General features: G+C 39.3%; 1 protein-coding gene and 1 non-coding gene across 5 annotated transcripts in view; both read right to left on the bottom strand.

The window, feature by feature from the left end:
- Positions 1 to 24,559, bottom strand: part of CCAR1 (cell division cycle and apoptosis regulator 1) — a 38,128-nt gene that overhangs the window by 5,585 nt on the left and 7,984 nt on the right. For 2 of the 4 annotated variants that reach the window (XM_090056841.1, XM_090056840.1), the window contains exons 4-20: positions 21,244 to 21,416; positions 20,699 to 20,743; positions 19,999 to 20,031; positions 18,895 to 19,088; positions 16,229 to 16,343; positions 15,949 to 16,141; positions 15,334 to 15,463; positions 14,862 to 15,023; positions 13,276 to 13,501; positions 11,957 to 12,070; positions 10,767 to 10,933; positions 9,840 to 10,050; positions 8,958 to 9,041; positions 8,171 to 8,356; positions 3,885 to 4,076; positions 1,546 to 1,779; positions 1,082 to 1,190 (exon numbers count right to left, since the gene is read on the bottom strand). In XM_090056841.1, the coding sequence (XP_089912967.1) occupies positions 1,082 to 1,190; positions 1,546 to 1,779; positions 3,885 to 4,076; positions 8,171 to 8,356; positions 8,958 to 9,041; positions 9,840 to 10,050; positions 10,767 to 10,933; positions 11,957 to 12,070; positions 13,276 to 13,501; positions 14,862 to 15,023; positions 15,334 to 15,463; positions 15,949 to 16,141; positions 16,229 to 16,343; positions 18,895 to 19,088; positions 19,999 to 20,031; positions 20,699 to 20,743; positions 21,244 to 21,416 (2,568 nt within the window). The remainder of the gene's footprint in view (positions 1 to 1,081; positions 1,191 to 1,545; positions 1,780 to 3,884; positions 4,077 to 8,170; positions 8,357 to 8,957; positions 9,042 to 9,839; positions 10,051 to 10,766; positions 10,934 to 11,956; positions 12,071 to 13,275; positions 13,502 to 14,861; positions 15,024 to 15,333; positions 15,464 to 15,948; positions 16,142 to 16,228; positions 16,344 to 18,894; positions 19,089 to 19,998; positions 20,032 to 20,698; positions 20,744 to 21,243; positions 21,417 to 24,559) is intronic. The other 2 variants (XM_090056842.1, XM_090056843.1) reach the window with 2 other exon arrangements.
- On the bottom strand, positions 11,087 to 11,149 carry LOC149859799 (small nucleolar RNA SNORD98). Its single transcript, XR_016443696.1, has one exon. It is a non-coding gene; the product is annotated as a small nucleolar RNA SNORD98 (small nucleolar RNA).

The following is a 24,559-nucleotide window of genomic DNA, read 5'->3' as shown; positions in this document are numbered from 1 at the left end:
AAATATACATGTCACGGAACTCATTTACTATTAAGACTTAAAAAAATCTGCATCAGATAGCATCTTCATTACCTCTATTAGGAAGTCACCTGATTATTCTCCAAAGCATTTTACATGAAAACAATCCCTAAAATAAGAAGTTGATCTATCTAAAGACCCTCTAAGTTAGACTCAAATGAAAGAAAGATGAAAAGAGAATATATTTCACACAACATTTTACTATCAAAATCATTTCATTCTGAATTTTAGTGTCTCAAAAAAATTATACGACTGCACTATTTCTAGTGCATGCAAGTCCTGAAACTTCAAAATAAATGGGATTACAATCCAATCCAAACTTTCATTAAAAATTTTTGCTAGGAAAACAACATACCTTTGAGAAACATGAATTGCCCCATGCCTCTCAACTGAACTGAACTCCAAAACCTAGTAGCACAAATATATCAACAAATGCTATCCCTAAGGTTGCATTCTGAAGAAGAATATAGCCTGCCTTACTCACTCCTGTATCTTGGACAAGGGAACAGAGGACAGCACTGTAGCTCTGGGAATGCAGAAAAAAGTTGCTGTGCCATTACCCTTGCTTCTATGTGAAAAGCCCCAGGTACCACCAGTCTTAAATTGGAGGCCAAAGTCAAAAGGGCTCCTCATGTTGCACTTCATTAAATACCCCCAACTGCACTAGTCTGATACACAGGAAAAAACACTGAACACAGAATAACTTGGATGCATAAGAGTTAGGCATTTAAATAAAGTAGCTTCATACTAAGAGGTGCTGAATACTGATCTGCCAAGCCCAACGGGAGTTATGCATGCATACTTCAAGAGTCTTCATTACTGAAAGTCACTTCCATGTATGTACTTTACTTTTGAATACTTGCATCTAGGCTGCACCAACAATTTTATATTCTATATTTATATAATACTCATCACAATAAGGCTTTCATCCTGATAGGGCCACTTACACAATTTACTGTACATTTACTCTTCTAGTTGATCTTAGTGCCTTCTCCAATTTAACAAGTATATCCAGTAGCAAGATAAAGATGCTCTGAGATCAAAAATATTCACACAGTTATACCTTCATCCTCATCTTCAGCATCTTCAGCCTCCATTGGATCATATTCTTCCTGATTGTCATCTTCAGTTTCTTCTTCATCTTTAGCGTCATCTTTCCTTTTATCTTCCCTCTGTAATCAAAAATTGCTAGACATTAAGTGAGGGAGATGGACAACAACAAAATGAAAAAACCCTCATGAATGTTAATATAAAACCTTGATACTTTTTGCATTGTTCCAAAGTAGTATGTGTAAACTTGAACATTACACTGACAAATAACAAAGCTTATTTAAGCTTTAAGATGCTTAGGAAAAAAATGCAGAATTATACAATTGTTAAAGATGAATAATGGAAGATCTAAACAAACCAACAATCAACTTAACTAACTGTGTGAACAAAGTTTTGGGAACTAGTAGTGTAGAACACAGAAGACTATTTATTTCTGATCCTAGCAGCACAGTACTCAGGTTTAAAAAAAATGCAAACCTTTCGCTCTTCTTTATCCTCCTTTTTATCTTTATCATCTCCAGATTTTCTCCTTTTAGGCTTTGGATCATCAGTTTCATCATCTTTTTCTTCTTTTTTCTCTTTTCTGTCCTCCTTTTTGGTCTTTTTATCTTTTTTCTCTTCCCGCTCTGGAAGGGATATCAGTGCTTTATAGATTCTGACACCAAAATCCCTTTGAAGCATTTCATTAAAAAGTTCTGCAAACAATGAAACCTGCATCAAAACACAAGAAAAAGTCATTAAAGTTATGATATTTAAGAGAAAAGTAAGGGTTTGGGGGGAAATCACTTCCTTTCCTATCCTGTGGCCAAGAATGTCCAACATCTCACCCTACTAATGGTCCAGTAAGACATCACCAAAAAACCCTTGTTTCTTGCATATTTCCTGGACCACCAGTTATACAGTCAGTTGAACTCCACTATGTGATGCAAACAATATGTAAAAATGTTTATGTTAGACCTACCGTCCCCATTAAAATGCATGGGTGAATTTAAAACAGTAACTTATCAACTTATGATGTATATGCAAATAAAATTTTAGCGCATTAGATTATGGCTTTCTTGAAAACAAGAGTTACAATTGCATGCACTGGCCTGCTCAAGTCTAAGACTAGATTTGTACAGCAAAACAAAAACTAACACACAAACATCTGCATAGTAGATACTAAAAAAAAAAAAAAAAAAAAAAGCAATGATTATGACTTACTATGGAAAAAGATACTCAAGTTTAAACTAGGAAAACAAACCCCCATAAAAAACAATGCAGAACAGAACTAAAAAAAGTTTTATAGTTTTTTAAACCAAGATTAATTAAAAATCGGACATCATATTGCTTTTCCCATAAAACAGAACTGGCATTTAGAGCAAATTAATATAAATACTTTTAAAAATAAAGAAACGGCACAAAAAACCTGAAGATAACAATATCAACTTAAAAAAAGATTTACAGAGAAATTAAATACTATAAGGATCAGCTACCACTACATGAGTAATTAAAAAAAAAGGTTAGGCGTGTGAACTAAAGTGCTATCTGCAAAAGTATTACAAACTCAAAAGTATAAATTAACAAGTTAAAAATAGAAACCTAAAGTCAAAATGTATGAAGTACATATGCAAAGCAGCAGTTGGCCTGAGCTTAAGGAAGCCTAAAAGCAGAAAGCAGAGACCATAAAGCTGAGTTTCAAGTTTTGATGGAGAAATACTAGGAGGTGGAAAAACAAAAGGTAGTCCTTAAAAGAAATCTAAAAAAGAGGAATGCGTGGAACAAACACCAGGGCTCTAAACAGGCTTGAAAATATTAGGTGGCTGTTTCATTAAAACAATCAGATAAGAAATAAGGGAAGAGTTAGTGAACTATATTCATTAGAATGCTATTTATGAGTAGGCAGTAGAAAACAAATATTTGACTCTTCATGAGCTCTTCATCACTTGGGATGAACAGAATGCTTACCATTAAGAACAAACAAACATAAGGCAAAAGCCACTGAGAATTAATGTATTAATGTTCTGAAATATGTTAAAATACAGGGGTGGCCAGACTTACTTACCCTGGGAGCCACATCCGATCCTCCATCAAAGCCAGAGAGTTGGGGGAGAAGGGGTGCTGAGCAACCTGAAGTGGAGGTGACCACTCTGCCCTGGTCCCACTGAGCCACTCCGACTTTCCACGTGGGGAGCACGCCCCAGGGTAAGCAGCACGGCTGAAGCCCCAGCCCCCAGTGTCCCCCAGAACAGCCCCGGAGAGCCACAAGTACCATGCCAGAGAGCTGCATGTGTCTTATGAGCCATGGTTCAGCCACCGTGGTCTTAATATACTCATCATATAAATACAATACATTTAGGAGTACAGAAACATACCAGAACTGGCCTTAATGTCCTTCCCAAGACTCCCTTTAATAGAGGGAAAATAGGAAGATGTGTTTATTTTAGAGTGATAAAACAACCACATAGTAGTAATTGCAGCATCTGAGTCTAGACAGCTTTTCCAGAAATGAAGTTAAGGCAATGCATATGCTGTTTGACCAACTATATTTTAAAAAATGAAAAGTATCAATACTATATTAAAAATACAGATAGTTTCATAGATGTTGGGGACTGAAAGGGACCTTACAGATCATCGGGTCCAGCTTGATATTTTGAAATAATGCATTACATAATATTTTATGCTGCAACAGAATTACTAAAAGCTAAGAACCACTGGATAAAGTCCTCATTCAACAATTGGGTTCTAGAAACGGTTTCTCAGAACCCCAAAAAGTTGTTTTCTTGTAGAGCACTGTATTACTTTGAAACTGGACCAGAGTAATATAAATGAACTACCTCAAAAGAATGTTCTTTATTATCTTCCAATCTGTAGTCCAGAAGAACACTGAGAGACATGATACTACAATCAAATTTTCCACTTTTTGCTGCCCAGTTAGGATGTACAATGATGGCAGGCTCATCAGGTAAGATGTATCGTCTCTCTCGTCGCTGCCGCTCCATTTCTTCTTGACGCTTCCTTTCTTCTTCCTAAAAAATCCCCCCGCAAACACAAAGAACACTTACCAGCTGAAACTTCAAGTATATATATGCACTTTAATTACTGTAGTCACTTGAAAACAAGATAAGGTCCCCCCCCCAATCAGCACGGGAGAAAAAGCCCCTCGTTGTACATTCACATACAAGGAAACATCATTACTGATAGACAATGCATTTAAACTGCTGCCAGAAGCAGCATGTTCTCAGTAATGGAAGCTGACTGAAAATTGATTAAATGCAGCCAACACTGAGCATGACTATAAACACACATGGCTTGCTCATATTGGAAAAACATGCTGATGGAAACCTTTGTCTGTGCACATGCATGCACATCCCTTAACACCTCCCCCCCAAAACAAAAACAACCCCCTCCCACCTCCAGGCCAAAACGGGTGGGTGTTCCCTCCACAGGGAACTGGCACTGGGCCTGGAGGTACTGTAATATGAGGCCAGCACTGGGAGGGGCCAGAGCCAAACCTGACACCCTCCCCTTGGTGCCAAAAAATGTTTTTTGTTTTTTTGTTTTTATTAATTTGTATCCAAGGCCAAATTAGCCAAAACTAATTCCTAATCCAAGAGTCCAAAACCATAAGTGGCCCTACTACTGGCAAACATCCTTCACCCGTACCTGGGGCTTCAGATGTTTCCAAAACCTTTGGCAGGCATCCTCCATGCAGACCCAAATCCAGAGGCTTGGGGTTCAGATGCCCCCGAGTTTTGCTTGCCCTTAGCCATAAGGCCATTGGAGCAAGGAAGGTGCCAAAAATGTTACATTTGATCTTATCTGAATAAGATGGTAGTATCCATTGTGCTCAGTCCCCTCAGCACTGACTCTCTCTCAAGTCGTGGTAAGTCACTACACTGCATACATTTAGACTTTCTCTTCACCCCCAAAGCTGAGCTGCGTCTTTCTTTCCCAACTTCCAATGATTCCCGTTTCTTCAAACAGCCTTACATGTCTGGCAAACATCATTAAAAATGGAGCCCCAAACAGTTAATCCAGAATCCCTATTGCCCCATCTCTCATCCTGTCACATATGATTAATGTGGCCATGCCCTTCATGAGGTGGAGCCAGACCAGGTTACCCTGTGCCTTATCTGCATATACATTTTTGCAGGATCCCAGGATTCTTGACAAACACACCCAGTTCCAGTCATGAATGAGGGTTAAATGCACACAAATTTGGGGGAAGCAAGGAAGGGGCTGGAGAATACCTGGAGTACATAGAGTGCTGTGCTACAGGGTCACCACAGCTTTAAATGCTATTGAATCTGCTGAGGCCCAGCCCAATGAACCTTATGGTAAATCATGAGCCTTTTGGCTTTGGACTAAAATCACACACAGTTTATTTTGGTTTTGGAATAATATAATGAACAATTCACATTTTGCAGCCTTTTGGCTAAGATAAAGGGAGATAGGGCATCTGAACCCCAGGGCATCCAGGCCTGGGGCTTGAATGTAGGATGCCTGCCTGGATTTGGGGAGTATCCAAAGCCCAAAACCAATGGGTCTAGGAGGGAGGATACTTGCCCAGTGATAGAGCCACACACATTTGACAACTGAGCTGTGCCCAAGTCAAATTTTGGAGCTTGACTACTGAGCTTTGCTCAGTTGAATTTGGAACTGATTTGGCTTTGAAAAAGATTTTTTTTTTTTTACGTTTGTACTACATACAAGCAGATACAAGACTGCTTCTTAAAAGTACGTTTATAGAATACTTGTTTTAAAACTTGCAACAATTTCAAATAAGGTCAAATGCATTAATTCTGAATGAATTAAGTCTATGAGTACTTTCAGTAATTTGCTGCTGTGCAAATTATTACAGGCATGTTTATTTCAAGGTCAGTGCTTTCAAATTTGCCACTCGCTTCCCTGTGTCCAGGGCAAGCAGGGTCTGACAGTATGAAGCACAGAAAGGGACTACAGGACAAAGAAGCTTGGCTGGGGAGCAGAGGGCAAGGGGGCTACCTGACCCCCCAGATATATTTTCTCTGTTGTAGCAGTGGGAGGGAGACAAATTCAAGGTAAACCTCCAGCAATTAGATTCTATACCTGGAAAATTGTAACTAATTTATACATTTTCCATCTACAGAATCTAATGATGGGGGAGATCATCTTGTATTCAAGAAAATGTAGTATTCCATGCTTTTAAAACAAGGAATAGAAGGCTAAACAACCAGGAAATTTAACCAGACAGAAATTATGTACTTTTAGAAAGAGATTATAAATGGTGTCCCTGTTGCCATTATAAAGAACATGTTTGCAGCTGAAATCTTGTTAGCCAACAATATTCCTTAGAACATTCAAAACCACCACATTGTGGGGCATGCATATTTTTGCTTAGGGAGCAACAGACATCTCCAATTAGCATGTGGAGCAGCATAGTTACTTCATAACTAGAAGGGTGCCACCCCTCAGAGATGTGATGTGTAAGAAGCAAAAATACCAACAGTGAGAAAGCTTTCTGGAGCCCTATAAACAGGTTTACCATTTCTATTACATGGAAACAATAAAGGATTCCTAACTTCTTCCTCCATCACATACATTCAGCACAAATTTAAACTTGAACAGGATTAAAAAAAGCACAATCCTTTTAGATACAACTGCAATAGAGTATTTTTACTTGTAAATTACAACTGGCAGAATTACAATGGATAGAAATAGTGAGACTTTTAGATTGAACTGATGACTCGGGAGCATAAAAGTGTGGTCTGAAGATAGTAAGGAGTCTAGCTGCTTTTAAAATAGCATACTACTGAATATTTCCATATACTGTGGTACACCCTAATGAATACTCAGGTGTTTCTGATCCAACACACAGGAAGGAACAAATGCTGGGGAAGCTGCCACTGAGTACAGCAACAATGATTTTAATCATCCTTTCAAGGGAGAAGGGAAGGAACAATTAAATTTCAGGACTGACACTAAAGGAAAGTCACTGGCTGAACAGTTGAGTGGGTTCACACAGTGGTTTAAAAGCTGGAGGTACAAGGACACAAGGCCAGGGACAGCTTCCCTGACCCCAGTTCCTGGCCTTTCAGTTTAAAGAAGATGGATTTAAAAGTGATTTCAACACCAGCAGGCCAGGAATTAGCATTGGGGAGGCCCTGCTTCACTTACCAGCATAAATGTAACACCTGTCCATTGCATTAGTTGTTCCTATATAGATTCTTCTGTTGATATCCATCACAGAAGTATTTCTGGGGCCATGGCCAGGGATAAGGGCTTTTCATTGACTGCAGAAAAATGCGGATTTTCTCCTTTAAGAAGAGTATGGGAGGCTGCAGCTTTCTCCTTGCAGGCTGGCAGAGTTCCAGCCTGCAAGGGGCTGCCTGGGGCTGAGAGGAGTGGGACAAAGGGAGCACCACATGCGTGGAGAACAGATCCCCCAGCTGTCTGTAGCCAAGACCGGGGGTAGGGGTTGTCAGACTGAGGCTCCCACAGTTAGGGAGGGGGTAGGGCAGGGTTGGTGGGGGTGCTGCTCAGTTGGGGCCCAGCTGTGCAGCCATGGGGCCTGGCCAGGCAGCAAGACAGAGCCACAGGGAGCTCATCTGTGGGGGGAGAGGGGTGCTGGCTCCTTGCTGCTGTGTACACTCCCAGGGAGTGGGACATGGGGGGCGGCGGGGGGAGATGTGGTGATACATACATAGATCTCTCTCTATATCTCTATATTTATCTAGTGGCATTTCATTTTAACCGTGGGAAAAAAAGATCACAGATTCAGGGTGTTTTAATCAGAGAATTCGGAGTATTTTAAAATCAGAGAACGTACAAATTTTAAACCAAGAAAACCAGGATCCCTGGTCATGGCACAGAAGCAGGACACAAATAAACACCAGGAATGGCCTTCTGCCATTTATGCAGACGTTAGTCAGCAAGTTTTGAAATTTAAGAAATTAAAATACATCTTAGCCAAGTTTTCACTGCTTTCAGGGCCTAACTTTCTAACAATTTAAGTTACAGTAAGAGACATTTCCCTTGGGCTTCCAATCCTCTTGCCAACTTTAAAACTTTAATGTAAGTAGGTACCAATTTCTTATTGCCTAACAGTTTCAGAGTTGCACCAATGCATTTAAAAGCCAACCTCTTTGTCATCTTCAGATTTCCTATCCTCCTCTTCTTCCTCCTCTTTTTCAGATTTTTCCAACTCCTTCTGTTCTTCTTTTTGTTCCTCTACTTTCAGCTGCTTTGTAAGTCGGGCAATCAGCTGCGATTTCAGTCCTTTAGAGCTAAGAGTTCGACTTTCTAACTCTTTGCGAAGGTCATTTACCTAGTACACAGAAGTTCTGTAAATGGTACTAATCAGAGAAAGAGTGAAACAGATCATCAACAATAAAAGGTAAAGTTAGAAAAGCAAACTTTACCCAACAGCTAGTAACTGAAGTCCCTTTTCATCAATACTGGAACAACTAATAAAGGTTCTGAAGTATGATATATGAACAGTGTAGCTGTATAAATCAAATACACAAAATACTTGCACAGAAAATGGGCATCAGGCACTTGATCTGTGTTTCTACTCTAATCTCTTCTTTGAGATACCTCCATCATTCTAAACAGACTCTACATGCTAGTACATGGGTCTGAAGGGATCTGGCTTTTCATTTTCAGTTCAATAAATGAAGCCTAGCTGATAAAAACCACTTCCCCTACATTGTACGTAGCATAAAGTGTCCAATTCAGAGTTATGACTGTTGCTGAAATTAAATGGACCTTAGCTGGAACATCTATAATGAACTACTATGTTAAAAAGGAAAAATAACAGAAAAGGTTTGCTGCTGTTAACTCTCAAAAATCATGTAAATACTAGTTTAGATAAATATAATTAAAAATGAAAGTATCGTGAAAAAAATTTCAGATATTCAATGTGTTACCTTCATTGTTTTCGGATCCAGTTTAGACCAGTGTGTAGGAGTAGAGATCTCTTTAGCTTCCCCATCATCTTTTTCCTCTTCATCCTGACAAATAAAATTAAGGAATTATCATCCAGAAAGTTTGGAAATTATTTATTTATTTTTAAATTTGTTGCTGATTTGTGCAAGGTCACAACTGTTTCAGATAAGTCTTCTCCTAAAGTTATTGTTTAGACATGTTCACACACACATTCTACCACTTTATAAATGATCACAGTGCCACTCAGCCAATAAAAGCCAGATCTGTAAAATACAAAAGGGTGATAAAGAACACCACAAAGAATATTGGGGTTACACAGACACCGCTGGTTTCCATTAACCATACAGTGTGTGATCTTGCCCCATGTTTCAAATTCCCCAGTTATTTTTGATTCAGTCAGACCTTTCCTTATTCCAAGATGCTGATCAGCCACATGGCCTGAAATTCAAATATTTCCGACTACTGCTTGTCCAAATTCAAATATCATAACCAGAGCCGGCCACAAGAAAAAGTTTAGAAATTTTAGAAAATGGCAAAATGTTTAAGACGGCTAGTAATACTGAAATCTCACTCAACAACTGGTCCCAGATTCCAGCATCTAGTTCTAAAGATAAGAAATGCTCTGAGCATCATAAGCACATTTTACTTCCACTTGTGGTATCAGCACACATTAAAAGTTAGTATACTAGCTGAAATAAAGATAAACAACATTCACTACACTGCTGAAAGCTGGTTTACCAGTCATTGTTACCAGTTATGTTCCTCCTATGTATGTTTGTTGTGTAGTATGTGGTGTGCATTTTGTGCCTGTGTTCCTGTGCCTGTGAGAAGCAGAAATAGAAAAAGGGATTAGCGTTCAGTGCCTGTTCTCCATCAGCTTCCTTGCGTTCACCCTGAAGCTTCTCGACCAGCTGCTGCTTGTATCCTCGGGAGAGGGTTTCCCACTCTGAGCGGGTGGGAAGGCAATGCCAAACATCCGGGAAAAATAAAACCACTGTCTCCACATGAGCTGGAACTGTACGCCCCTTGTGGGTCTCCTCAGGGCGATGGTAGCGAATCTCTGCAAAACGGTACCTGTTGCAAGGGAAGAAGCATGTTGGAAAAAAAATTCTACAATACATTTTAAAGAGCCTAGTTCACTTGTAGCACATCAAGTAAAGAAATTTTGCTGCAAGAACTTGAAGTTTATCTAAAGAAAAAAATTATGAACGCCATATTTTTTCTTTGGGCACATTTGTATTTTGTACTGCAAGTTAAAATAGAGAGAAACAAACAATATGCTAACTGCTTTAGGTAAAGCAATGTGCCTGCTAATTTATGCAAGCAACTCTGAAGTTCAAATTAAAGAAGATAACTGAATATCTTTTATATTTAGTGTACAGTACAACCTGCACACTGCCATTGTGTCAGTTTAAGTGTTAAACACAGGACAAAAAACAAACTCAAGAGAAAATATGGCTATGTAACCAAGGGCTAATTATTTATAACAAAAGAACAATGAAATGAAGTTCTCTTGACGATCTTCTTCAGCTATGCATGAAATGAAAAGTATTTTCAACAAACATCCATTGCAAACTTACAGCGCAACAACAAAACAAATCCAGAATTAAATTAGCTCTATTATATTATTCAGCACATTTGGCACCAAACTGGCATTACAAAATAGAACAACTCTTTGAAAAGTTTACCTGAACCATCACGAACTGCTGACAGAGGTTTGGTTTTCTAAAGCACTTCTGTAAGAATCAAATATTTGTGCAGTACATTCTATTTTGGAGGACAGTACTTACCATTGTGTGCACACACTTAAGTCAATCCCTGTTAGGGCCTTGCAACAACGAATAGCCGTCTTAATCAGCACCGAAGGGTCCTTTTCTGGATCCGGTCCATCCAGTGATGGGGACCAGTGTCCTCCAATAGCCATGGCCTCATCTTTGCCTTTCATACCCACTAAAAACTAGACAAAAAGAGTCTACTGAATGCTTCCCTGCTAGGAAAAATAGTTCCCCAAACTGTAAGAACACTAGAAAATATATGTAGCAGGAAACATACCATTCAGTTTACTAAAAAGACGTCAAAACATTTAAAACTGAAAGTCTCAGACAAGAAAGAGTTCAGTTATTTTTTTCCACAGTAGTTTCAGAAATGGAATAGGTTTAAAACATCACCACTCATTCTTGCTTTGCGAGACTTTTCATTAACTATTACCTGATAGACAGATGCTTGTTATTTTGTGGGCCAATAATTTGGTAATATGGTAATATGATGACGTACCCTTTACAAATTAAATGGTGAAACAGTTCATTTTTTTTTACTTTAGAGGTATATAAATGCTTCCTTTTAAACAAGATTTTACATTTATATCACAAGTTTGATCCAAAGCTTTCAAAATACATCAGTTGACATGTAAGTGATATAAGGATCATCCACTGACACACAACCATATTTCAAGAGCAAACAGATACCTTTAAATAACATCTAGAAACCTACATAATAGCTCAGACTGGAAAGCAAGACCATTTCCAAACACAGTCACAGTGGGACAGAAAGTGGTTTTGGATCTTCAAGTCCACTCTCTCTTATTAACTGCATTAATGAGAACAGGTTTAAATACTGCCATCTTACCCTTAAGTCACTTCAGAGCAGACATATGAAGCCTTTTAACAGACTAAAAAAAGACAAACGTATTGGTCTTTAAAAAACTTAGTAGCACCTTCTGTAGTAGTAGAGTGTTAAATCTACAGTTCATAGTTAAATATCAACGTTGACAAAAGGAATACATTTGCTCAAGTATCGCTTCATTTGGACGTGCTTCATTGCTGAGACATGCATACATTTTGATGATTGTATGAAAGACTACATAAAAATAAGCATGGCTTTTAAAGTTTCTCTAAACAGTTTAAATCTGAATACGTAAGTTTTGGACCCCTGTTCCACAGCTGGAAATTCCCAAGACACCTAGTGCTGAAATACAAATTACCTTAACAAGTCTAGCAGGATGCTGAAATCCATCACGAAGTTCCTGGGGATCTTCAGCAAGGGCACATGATTTATGATAGAGATCTTCCATACTAGGACTAGCCATTAACATCACCTATTATATGAATCAAATAGTTCAACTTGGTTAAGACACCAGAATCTGTGGTAAATAATATAGAGAGCTTGCAAGTACTTATGCATTTAAATATTCCCATTCAAGTTAACAAGCCTAGCGAGTATAAAAAGGTCAAACCATGCACAGGTAGTTATAGTGCATTTTAGACTGGGGTCTAAAATACCAACCAAGACAAAACAACACTAGTTCTTCCTACCTTAAATTAATGACCTTTAAAACCCCCAAAATGGGAGGAGAGGAATCAAGTAGCAAATTTTCTGTTTAGGTTCTATTAGCATGTTTAAAGTATACAAAACCATGGAAGTATATTAAGCAATTGAAAGCATCTATATTTAAAGACAACTTGTGTTATTTTACAGATTAGCATTATATACAGAGTTGTTTAAACAGAAATCAGCACCAAGTACATTTATGATTTCAGCCATGGATCTTTGGCTCCCAGCACCATCATAACATGCTTGATTTAGATTTTGTTACAGACACCGTAAAATTGTAATTAAACTTAGGCAAGCCAAACAGGAAAATGTGTCAAAGTACAGTAAGCACATTCAAATGCCTAAATATGACCTGTATCACCACTTTAAAAGAAGCCAGGAAGCTTCCCATATTCAGAAAAATCACCTCTCACTTCTGTCTAGACCAATTGCACCTTTTAATTTCCCAAGTTTTTAGTTTTTCAGTTTTAAGATTACATCTTTTTTTTTTAAAACAGTCTTAATGTTATCATAATGTAGTATTTTAGCTGGTAAAAGATAACTAGCAATATCTTGATAAAAAACAAAACAAAATCTTTCATGCACTGATCAAATCATAGCTCAGTTTACAGGTGAATGAACCCATGGCACAAAACAGGTAAGTGACCTAACCAATGTCACAGACTGACAGAGCTGGAAACAGAACCCAAATAATAAAAACTCACTGCTGCTGATCCATAATCCAGCATTATCCTAGTTTTACTGATTATTTTAAGTATCTGCAAATCATCCTTAAGTTCATTTTCATTTTTAGATCTATTAATGCACACATTAACACACTAAATATAATCAACTAAGAACATCTGCTCTGAAGAAAGTCATTCCTATGGGGAAGAAGAGAAAATAACACACTTGTGCAGTGAAACCTAAGTTCTGTTGTATTGTAAACAATTTCTAATGGAGCACCAAAATATAAGGTGATATACAAACCTTTGCACTGTACAGATGATCAGCATCTGGTGGGTCAAGAACAGCAGTATTTTTGTCTAAAGATTCTACTTCTCTGTGCATGACATAGAAATTGCAGTAGTTTCCCAACTGAAATGGTCTTGACATAGGGAAAGCATCCACCCATGTAAACTGTGCATCAAAGAAGTCACTAGGAATATACAAGTTCTGATAACGTCGTCTCAATTCCATCATATCACAACTACGGCTGTAAGAAGAAGACTTATTTTGAAGCACACAGTAATAAAGAGATCTTAATCTTAAAAAGGTACATTACTAAGATTTTTTTAACCATTCACTAGAAATGCCACCAATAATATGCTGAATCCCAGTGCTACTTTAGATTGTAAAATGCTAACACAGCAGGGTTCACATCTAATTTCATTTCAATAGCAATGCTCAGAAAATTAACCATTTGATATTTAAAATTCTACCATAACATTTCTTTTTTTCAACACTTTTCTAAATTTACATTTTAGAAAAGTCAAATAATATCTGTCAAACGAAAGGATTTGAAAAATACACATGCTTACAAGTTGGCTGAAAATAGAGAATGAAACCAGAATTGAAACATACTAACTAAAAATAACAAAGAAACAATACAAATGTATCCTGTAAAATTATCCAAGGTGACAGAAAAAGAGCCTAATATTTCATTTAGCAAACAGCACCATGCTTAGCTGCCTTCTACAGAATTTAGCACAAATCATGATACAAGACTCCAAAGTCATTTGATACTAGCCCTTCCCTTTAAATTTGGAGGCTGTTAATATTTAACGCTGACGCTACTGATACAAATAGCAACATATATGGTTAAGTCAAAATATGGTCCCTGACTGGCGATGCAGACCACAAAGCTGTAGAAATAAAGAAACTATGGGTCAGTAAAACAAAGGGAGCAGTCAATGAGGAAATACAAGAAACTGTAGTGAAGACTGAAATGTTGATGGATTGAAGATCATACAAAGAAAGCTGTTGAGAAACATCCACATACACTGAGAGACTTGCAAGAAGTGTGTCTTAGAACAGGTTGCTGTCAGAACATTTATACTTAAACGGTTTCTACATACCAGAAAGCATGAATAGTACAAACTGGAAATATGAATTGGAAAAAAAAAGAAACCGTGAGAAACTAACCACACATTTATTTACGAAGCATGGAGTGATCTGACTGATAGAAAGCCACAAAGGATCAGCCCTCTAAAGTAATCCCTGATTCCTATGGATCAAGTTACTGGAAGATGGATGGTATAAGGCAGACTTGCACATCAATCGGATCAGCAGGTGATCCAAAACAAAGCATGTGGTGTATCACTAGCAGAATAATGCTAGGTCAGCTCAGCAAGTTAAGCTGGACCTTTCTGTAAACCAAAACATCCAAAAGTGTTGGGTCCGATTTACACATGTGGCTGACAGAATTACAACATCTGTAACTTATCCCCTCTGTAGTCGAGAAACAAGCTGCTTTTAATAAACTAAACCAAAAAAGAATCCAAGATCATTTTCAGGCTATACCATTTGACAAATTAAAAGTAATTTTCAAAAGAGGAAGGAGACTATGAACATACCAGTCTAAGGAAAACTTGGAAAACTGAACTGTGTAACGAGGGACAACACGACGCGGTCTCCGAGGTGATCTTTCTCTCTCTCGCCGAGGTGATCTCTCTCTGGAGCGTTTTCTCTGAGGTGACCTCTCTCGTGACCTACGTCTCTCTCGTTCTCTTTCACGACTTAAAAAACGTATAAGGTAAGTATTTCTCATTGTAGAAGCTAACGCAATTTTAGAAAGAAGCAGGCCTCTTATGCTACGAAAATACAATGTAGTCAAACAAAGTGAAAAAAATGCTTTGTTATAAAACTGACCATATGGTCCACAAGCATTTAAATAGTTAAAGGCATCATTTAAATCAATACTTGATAAATGGGAGATAACCTGATTGTACCATTATCATTTTGAGATTAATTTTTCTACTTATAGTTGAGCACCCTAAACATAGCATACGAAGAACTTCACTAGTAGATTCATCATTAGCAACACACCTTCTGTCATCTTTTCTGTTTGGGATAGAATCCCCCCTGTCATTCCTCCCTGAAAATCTTGATGGTGGATCTAGTCTTCGTGCTGGCTGAGGCTGTGAAACTATACGGACAGGGGGCTGTAACAAACCAGCTAAAAAAAAGAAAAGAAAAAGAGAAAGAAACCCTTTTAGATATAAGCACATAATTGGGAATAACTGCCTCAAAAGAGTTACAAATACTGAATACTTTTACAGTTGTATTAAATCTCTGAATACTGTTTGCATATTAATAACTTAATTAACATCATTAATTATCTTTTTAGTTTGAGTTGCATGACACCATCAGTGAGAAATCTAAACATAAAATAAAACCCAAGGTTAATTTATTTATACATGCTAAAATAAATTTATATCATAAATCCTGAGGAACTTCATGGATTTTTATTGGGGGGGGGTATTACAAAGGAGTACCATAGGATGTATAATTATAAATTATACAGCTTTGCCCATCTATAATCAACTACAATCCTTTTCATTTTGTTTCTATGATTTTATTTTTAAAGATGAAACAACATTTAAATTCTACACATATCAATGAGAGAGAAACAAAAGCAAGTTGTGTATATTGAAAAGATACCTTTCTGTTGTGGCTGCTGTAATAAAGGCTGAGGCTGAGTCTGAAGCAAAGGTGTAATAGAAGCTGCTGATATTTGGGCCTGTAACAGTGATTGCGGCTGTGGCTGTGCCTGAACACTGAATGCAGGCTGCTGTGCAATGGGCTGAAGTACAGCTGGAGGAGTCTTGATCAAAGGTTGAGTCTGGGTCTGATTCTAATGGGAACAGAATAAATGCACTGTAAAAGTGACCTTAATATTAGAAAAAAATTAGTAAGCACTAGATTGAATAACTGCATTTACCTGATTTGGAAGAGTCTGGATTCTCTGTGCATTCCATTTGAAAGGCATATTAGGATTATAGGTAGCTTCTACCAAAACTCTATCACCAACTTGAGGAGTCTTTCCTTTAACAGCACTGCCAAAAAAAAAAGAAAAAAGGCTGTATTGTAAAGCAGGAATCTGGGTTTTCCATTCGCCACAGAAAAACACAGTAAAAAACAGATTTTCTCATTTTCAGGGGAAAAAAACCTGGATTGTCTCCTTTAAAAGTAGAAAAACACAGGAAACAGTGGGTTTCCTCTTGCAGGTTTGCACAGTTCCAGCCTGCAAGGGGCTGGGGGGAGCAGGAGGAGGGCAATCAGCAGGGGGCACCATGTGCATGCTCACACATGCCAGACAGCCTGGAGAGCAGCTCCCCACAGGTAAGTATGGAGCCGAGGACAGTGGGGTGGGGGGAGCGACAACTGAGCCCCCCAACAGTGAGGGAGGGAGTAGGGCAGGGCTGTCCTGTAGTCCTGGCAGCCAAGGCCCCCACTCCAGCAGACACGGCTGGGGGTAGTGGGGAGTGAGAGACAATGGCATGGGCAGGGCACTGGCATACCAGGGCTGCTCAGCATTACAAAGCAGAGCAGGGTGGGGGGTGGCAGCATAACACAGCTGTAGCCAGACCCACATCTTGGTGAGCAAAGGGGCTGGGGGGAGCTCTGATTTTCCATAATAGGAAACCCAAAATCAGACACCAAAATTCGTAAGTATTTATAATTATTTTATTATAGCGATTGAGGCACCGGTAGGCTTCTGAACTGCTTTAAAATTGTAATATATAAATAAAATATTGTGTTCAACTGATACCCACATACATAGTGGTATTTCATGTTAATCATGGGGGGAAAAAAAAGATTTAGGGGTTTTAAAACAAAGAATTTGCAAAAAAAATTCTCTTTAAATCAGAAAAGTTGCAATTTTTGAAGTGAAAAAACCAGGATCCCTGATTATAAGAGAGCTTTCTGTTAAGGTGAAAACCTAATTTTAGGCTTAGAGTTATGGAGATGGTGAAACAAGTTATTAGTAGAGGTGCACCGATACATCTGTCCATATAGTATTGGCACCAACGAAAGGAAAATTGACATTATTGGCAATTGACTTTTTATACTTATGTTGCTGATAATGTCACCAATTAATGCTGAGGGCACACCCACAGATACAGCATGAACACGGCCAGGAGTGCAGCCTGACAGCTTGAAGCGAAGCGTTCAGCCAGGTAAGTCTGGGGGGTGAGGGGGAGCAGATCGAGGCCCCCATGGGAGTGCAGCTGGGGCAGGTGCTGCCCAGCCAAGGCAGGGCAGGGCACAAGGCAGAGCTGTGGTTCATCCAGGGGGTGCGGGGAGCGGCACTGCTGGGCACACCCCTGGGGGAGACATTGGGGGGGGACTTGTGCCCCCAGATCTGTGCGTGGGTGAAGGCAGGTTGCCTGCTGTGCACTCACGGCTGGAGGTTGTGCTGGACTCTTTCTGGTGGGAGAGGGAGGCGGGCTGGGAGGCAGCAGCGCTGGGAGGAGCAGCTACAGAAAATTTTGGGGTGGCTGTAGCCCCCCTCCCAATGCCGCTGCTGCCCAACCCCCCCTACCCAGCCTGAGTACAGCCCAGCCCCCCCACCAGGAAGGAACTGGCACAGACCCTGGCCCTGAGCGCACAGCCCACCCTTGCCCCATGCACAGACGTGGGGGACACATGGCCCCCCCCCTCCCCAAACAACCTGTGGCTCCATCCTGCACCCTGCCCCAGCTGAGCAGCACCTGCTCCTACCCCAACCCCACTACTTCCCCACTGTGGAAGTCTCAATCTCTACCCCTCACACCCCTTCCCTCCAACAGACTTACCAGCTGGATGATGCACTCCAAGCTGCCAAGCTACATATCAACAATTGGATCAGTATCAGCCAGTATGGCTTGTTAATAATTGGCCATTGGTACTGACCAAAAAAAAAAATCTTTAAATCTGAGCACCTCCAGTTATTAGTAAGGCACAGCCACACAGCCATGCTCTGGGTTCAGCAATTGCATATTGTAATCTTCAAGAAGATTAGAACGAGTGCAGGTCACATGTGAAGTATTTTATAAAGATTTATTGCATCATACTGCACCTGGTCAAAGCCAAATACCAAAGACTTCAAGCATTTGAATGTAAACCTCAGAGCTCTCTTCAAGCATTCCACAAGGAGGCAAGGGGGAGGGGGCAGCCTGAGAGACTACCTCTAATCCAAAGCTTCAGTCTGATGAATCCAGTGAAAATACTGCTGTCTACTTCAGATGGGAGTAGGCAGAATACTAGAATTCTTGGCTCATGTTCCCAAACCAGCAGACCGCAGATGCACATGTAGGGGGTCATCATATTATGTTCTTTCCACTACCCCAAATTCTGAAGTTCCACACCCCCTTAGTTCATTTACACTCCTTTGAACTTCCTAGCACTGAGTTCTGAGTAAGCAGAGCTCATGTTATGAGTCTAATGGTAACAACCTCTAACTTATTCAAACATCTCACTTGTAGCTATCAACCACTGCTGCTAGACAGATGTTACTTGAGAAAACGACCACAAAGCCACTGAGTCAAAATGTTTTTCATAGAATTTCACATCATTTAGGAATGCCACCCTAAACATGTCTGCAGGCAAAGGCACATGACTTACCTGAGTTGAAAAAAGACATCTTCATCCACAAAACCAAATGTGTCATGTAGCTTTGTAACTACTCCTGTAAAAACCCGTTGCTTCTGTGGTTGAGTTTGCTGCTGACTTGACCGTGGTGCTGGATAGGAAACAGTTATCTGTGCTGCTGGCTGAGGAGTAGACAAGCTAAGACTGGTAGGCAGTGCAACAGCTGGCTGGAAGCAAAATAAAGCATCAAACTCTAACCATTTTGAATCAACTAATAATGTTTAGGGAATAGTTTCTTCTCAAGGAGCTGCAAGTTTAAAAATAATCTTTCTAAAGCACACTTTGGAAAAAATATTTACCTTTCAAAAACAAAAGTGCATACAAAACCATACACTACCCCTAAGGGGAAACTGTAGCTTTTAAATTAAGATTTAGAAGAATCCTTGATACTAAGAAATAACTCTACTCGATCTATAGAAATGTAGACTGCACCACTCTTAAAGAAGTTTGTAACTCTTCAGCTGGCCCACCAACCACTTCATCCAAGCAACTGGGTTTGTAGGGACACAATGCTTAAGATTGCCTGTGTTCAGCCTACTCATTGACTCAGTTCCAAGCTTCCTTGTCCACTCTCATAGAAGTAGAGTAGGCAGAACACAAGCCCATAAGCGAACATCATAAATTCAATCAAAAATATTTTGAAATTCACATTCTGGTCTATTAAGTTCAACAAAATCCTTTTAAGATTTTTATACTCATATACTGCAACTATGCTCTTAAAGGAATCTGATTTCTATGTTATCTTAGTAAGAGTTTTGGAAGCTGTTCTATATTGTAAAATAATTACAAGCTTGAATTCTGAATTGGATTTTGGCGAGGCAATATGGAAAGGAATTATTCCTTCTACTTTTCCTTTTCCCTAATTCTAAAAACTAAGGTTATACATATTTTTAAAATTTGATCAAACAGAGCTGCACAAATGAAATTTCCATCATATAAAGTTTTTAATACAGACTATAAATTCTATGCATCCAAAAACAGTACACTGGAAAGTACAATTATTGTTTTTAAAACAAATTTGTACTCCCTTATTATCTATCTTTGGGGATGAAGACCAAACAATAAAACCAAACTAACCTGGGTTAAAAGGGTCTGCTGAGGTTGCTGCAACTTAAAATAAAAAGTTATAAATTAATTTTATATGCTCAAGAAACTGAACAGTTTTCTCTTCTTTATAACTCAGGAAAAATTAAGAATTTTTTGCTTAGTTCAAGTTAACACTTTGGGGTTCTGTAATTTCCGTATTCTGCATATCCATGAGACTGTATCCATCTGTGCAGTTCTCTTAAAAAGACCACTAATTTCCAGATGCATTCAGCAACAGGCATCTCCACTTTCTTTTGTCACTGTAAATTACCTAATTTATGATATCCAGAGTATCTATCTAGAAAGACTTCCTTATATCTGAGGAAGATTAGCACCTACAAGTTTCTTGTCCATGTATTCTTTCTTAAAGGTTTGCAACTTTCAGGTATGACCACAACGTATGTAACAGAGATCCTTTTTTGGTCTTCCTGCAATTAAAATACATTGTCTCATATAGAGCATGGAGTTTAGTAGAGACCACGCACAGCACTTCAACATTTCCCTTGCACACAAAATGTAGACTGCTATGCTGCAGTTTCTTTCCATGGCTGTAAATTTAGACTTAAAGTTCTCCTCTATCATTAAAAATTATATACATTTTCCATAAAGAAAAATAAGCAGATTCTGAAGACAAAACCTACAAGACAGGCAAAATGTTATTTGTTATGTACACAATAAGAATTAAACAAACCTGTTGTTGTACACTATAGAGGGTCTGCTGAGGTTGTGAATATTGCTGTAAGACAAAAGAAAACAGCTGATAAAACAGGAAGTAATACTCTCCAATACAGGAATATGAAAGCTAGCTGCTGAAGACTCAAAACACAAATTTAAATAAAAACCCCAAAAAACTTCTAAAACCATGAGAGAAGTTAACAATTTTTGTATTAAAACTACTCAGATTTGACAAAAGCAAACATCTATTCTATATCTAATCTACCCTGGACCACAGTGAAAAATTCTAATTGGAATTTTACCTAATTAAATGAATTGTCTATTAAAGCTGCCACTTAACGTAACTTCTAGAATACAGTATAGGAAATAGTGCCAAATATAGCTAGAGTTACACCACTGGGGTTTAGTGAAGTATTTGGAATTTTCAACATGGAACTTACGAATAGGTAAATTTTATTTCATTCACCTGCCGTTCATCAGGCTATTTCAGTCTTACAGAGCTACCATTTTCTAGAGTACAAAGTTCATGTATAATCAGACAAATCATAGGAGTTTGCTTACCTGCTGTAATGCAGCTGCTGCAGCTGCAGCTTGCTGCTGCAAAGCAGCTGTCTGAGTTAGCTGATAGTTTGCTGGAGTTTGTGTAGTAAGTCCTGCTGCTGCCAATGCCGTTTGCTGGGTATATATAGTGGGTGAAGCCCCAAGCAATGAAGGCTGTTGAACCCCAAGAGCAGCTGAAAACAGAACAGAATTAAACATTAAGACTATTACCATACCTGGGCAAGCTCTCAAATACCAGAAGCAGCATAGCAACATTAGTATAGTGATTTTGCTTCAGATATTCAAGTTAGCCCATTCACCCCGATTTCTTGAGTTAGACCAGAAATTCCATCCTAAGAGACATTTTCTAGCTAGAACTACTTAGTTGGAAGCATTTTAGCACCCAAAAGAACGAAAAGATACTTCATCTGTTGCATACTTAGCAAACCTGCTCATACTCTTAAGTACGGTGCAAAGAGGAAGAATGAAGATATTCTATAACAGAGTCCTACTCCTCAGTATTGTACAGGTCACCCTGATAATTTCTCTAATGCTTTTAAGACCAGGCCTGCAATACAGGAAAGAAAGTAAGGAGCTTGATTATTTTCAAGTTTCTAACCTCCCTCCAATAACTTTCCTCATTTTATGTTTCTTAATTCTGCTGCATTCATGTTTTTGTTTCTTTGTTTGTGGTCTTTGTTATATTTTACAGATAATTTAACATTTAATTCTCTTGAGCTTCTCTAGATATTCTAGAAACTGACTGGTTCAAGATCTGAAGGAAGACTATCTGGTAGGCCACGGTGTACCCACATCTTGAACAGAGTTCAGTTCTAATCTCTGCAACTCAAAACGAACACAACAGAATTAGAAGTGTTCAGAGAAAGGTAACCAAGATGCCATACCAGGAGAGAGTAAAAAAGGCTAGACACTTCAGCTCAGAAACAAGAAGGCTGGGGGAAGGGGGAGGGGCTGGAGGTCTATCAAATCATGAAGCATGTGAACAAAGCAAATAGGGAACTATGGGCATTTATACATGTACCTTTGTCTGCTTCCTTGTCCAGGAAGTAGAAGTAGAGTAGGCAGAACACAAGCTCATAAGCCAACATCACAAATTCAATCAAAAATATTTTGAATATATTCTGGTACCCCAGAAATCCAGTGCGTCAGAGCAGATTTGATTAATCCAGTCTGCAGACCGTGTGAGTTGATGCGCCCGGCGCTGCATTGCATACATTTGTATAAACAGCATAACGTGCATGCGAAGTGGCGGCAGTGCGCTTTTGAACTAAAACACCTTCAATGTGTTTTATTTCAAAAGCATGCTGCTACCATTTTCTCAATGTTGACATTTTGCTCTTTATACAAATGTATGCGATGCAGCACCAGGCGTTTATAAGTGCCTGACGCTGCAGTGCATACACATGTACAAATGCCCTGTTATTCACTAAAATCCCCCAATACGGGAAATAGAGGTCACCCACTAAAATTAACAGGAGACATTTAAAAACTAATAAAAGAAAATCCTTTTTCTTTCCCTACACAGCATATAGTTATGTGGAAATCACTGCCAGAGGTGACTGTAGAGCCACATAAGACAGCCAAATTCAACAAGGGACTAGGACAAATTCATGAACAATATATCCACTAATAACTATTAAAACAGAACAGTCAGGGGTGTATCCTATGACATCCCTAAACCAATGATGGTGAATGCGGGGGAGGGGAAGGGGGGTACAAAACAGGGGAAAGATCACTCTAGATCAGACAAGTCAAACATACAGCCTGCAGAGCTTCTCTATCCAGTCCCTTAAGCTACTGGAAGTTGAGGGAGGTGGCGCTGCTGCAGAATGCAGCCTCTTTGTCCCCACTGGCCAAGACCATCAGAAATAAACTTGGCTCTACCCTGATCCCCACCCCCAGACTCCTTGTCAGCTCTGGACCCACCACCACCACCACCTTGTTCATGGTGACCATCCTCTATATCCCAGACTGAATCCAGCCTGCAAGGAACCCTGTAGTCCAGATCTGGCCTGGGGCTCCAGTTGAGTTTGGCACCACTGTTCTAAAAAGGGTGAGAACCACTGATCTAGACTTGAGGCACTACCCCAGAATTTTTTGTGAATTCAGCAGCAACCCATTTCAACAGCTAATTGATTTATTACTGTGCTTACCTCCTTGCAGAAAGGCAGTAGGGCAGTAGGCGTAGTGGAACAACCAGGCAAGGAGAGTCTAAGCTGTTTATCTCCTCACACCCAGAACCTAAGACTTCCCTAATCTCCCTATCTCCACACACTGCCTACCACACCCTTCAAAGGATCTCGAGGCACTCTGGTGCCCTGGCAACCTGGCTGAGAATCAGTGCCCTACATACACCCTGTTCATATGCTCTTCCTCCAAAACAGGGGAAGGGGAACAATCTTTCTGAGAGCCATGCTACAATTAGCCCCACACCCTACCTACCACACTGATCCCCTTCCTCTACCCAGTCTGTTGCTCTGCTTTCTGCTCCCTGCCCTGTGCGCCCTACCTCATTTGCTATCTCTTTCTATGCTGCTTGTCTCCTCCCCTTCTACCTCATGTCATATACAGAGTCTGCCCCTGCCACTTACACTGCACACTGGCCATCCCTACACCATACACTGCCACCATCAGAGACAAGTCTATTTGTTATACGAAAACTATGAACCCCCTTCATTTATGGTTAGTGGTCCCCCTCTAACCAGAGTTAAATGTTTGAAAGAAGGGATGAAAAATAGGAATGGAAGTGCAGGTCAAAGGCTAATAACTAGGGCTCCAAAAGGGGGATCACTCAGTAGAAGACAGGATACAGCACTAAATAGATCACTGGTATGACCCGGTATGGTACTTTTGTTCTTAGCACCAAAATTACTTCCTTTACTAAAAAAGATCAGAACTTTACTAAAAGATAAAAATAACAAAAATTGCCTATAAAAGGAAAGCTAGGATGTCTGTACAATCCTAAGTGACAAGGCAGAAACATCTTAAGGCTATGCACACCTGTTCATAGAGCAGAAAACATGAACCTATAGGTAACAATAGGAGTTCTAGCCTGTCCAGTTTTCACCATGGAACCTGAGACTCCAAAGAAGAGGGAAAGGTAATATTTAGATTATTCATATCAAGCAGCTATATTTACTGTTCAGATCTGACCTTGACTGGCACACGTGCCACTAAATTAGCTCATAAGATGATTAAAAAACAAAAAACCCAAAACAAAACAAACCATAACAAAGTTAATATTTGTAGAAGTGCTTTCTTAAATAAGAACAGAGGACCTAAAGGGAACTCTTAGGTCAGGGGTGGGCAATTATTT

The sequence above is a fragment of the Crocodylus siamensis genome, chromosome 7 (genome assembly GCF_052110815.1).
Source record: "Crocodylus siamensis isolate JL-2025a chromosome 7, ASM5211081v1, whole genome shotgun sequence".
NCBI classification, from domain to species: Eukaryota; Metazoa; Chordata; order Crocodylia; family Crocodylidae; genus Crocodylus; species Crocodylus siamensis.
Note: the sequence above shows the minus strand (reverse complement) of the source record. Positions and strands in the feature narration are given on the sequence as shown.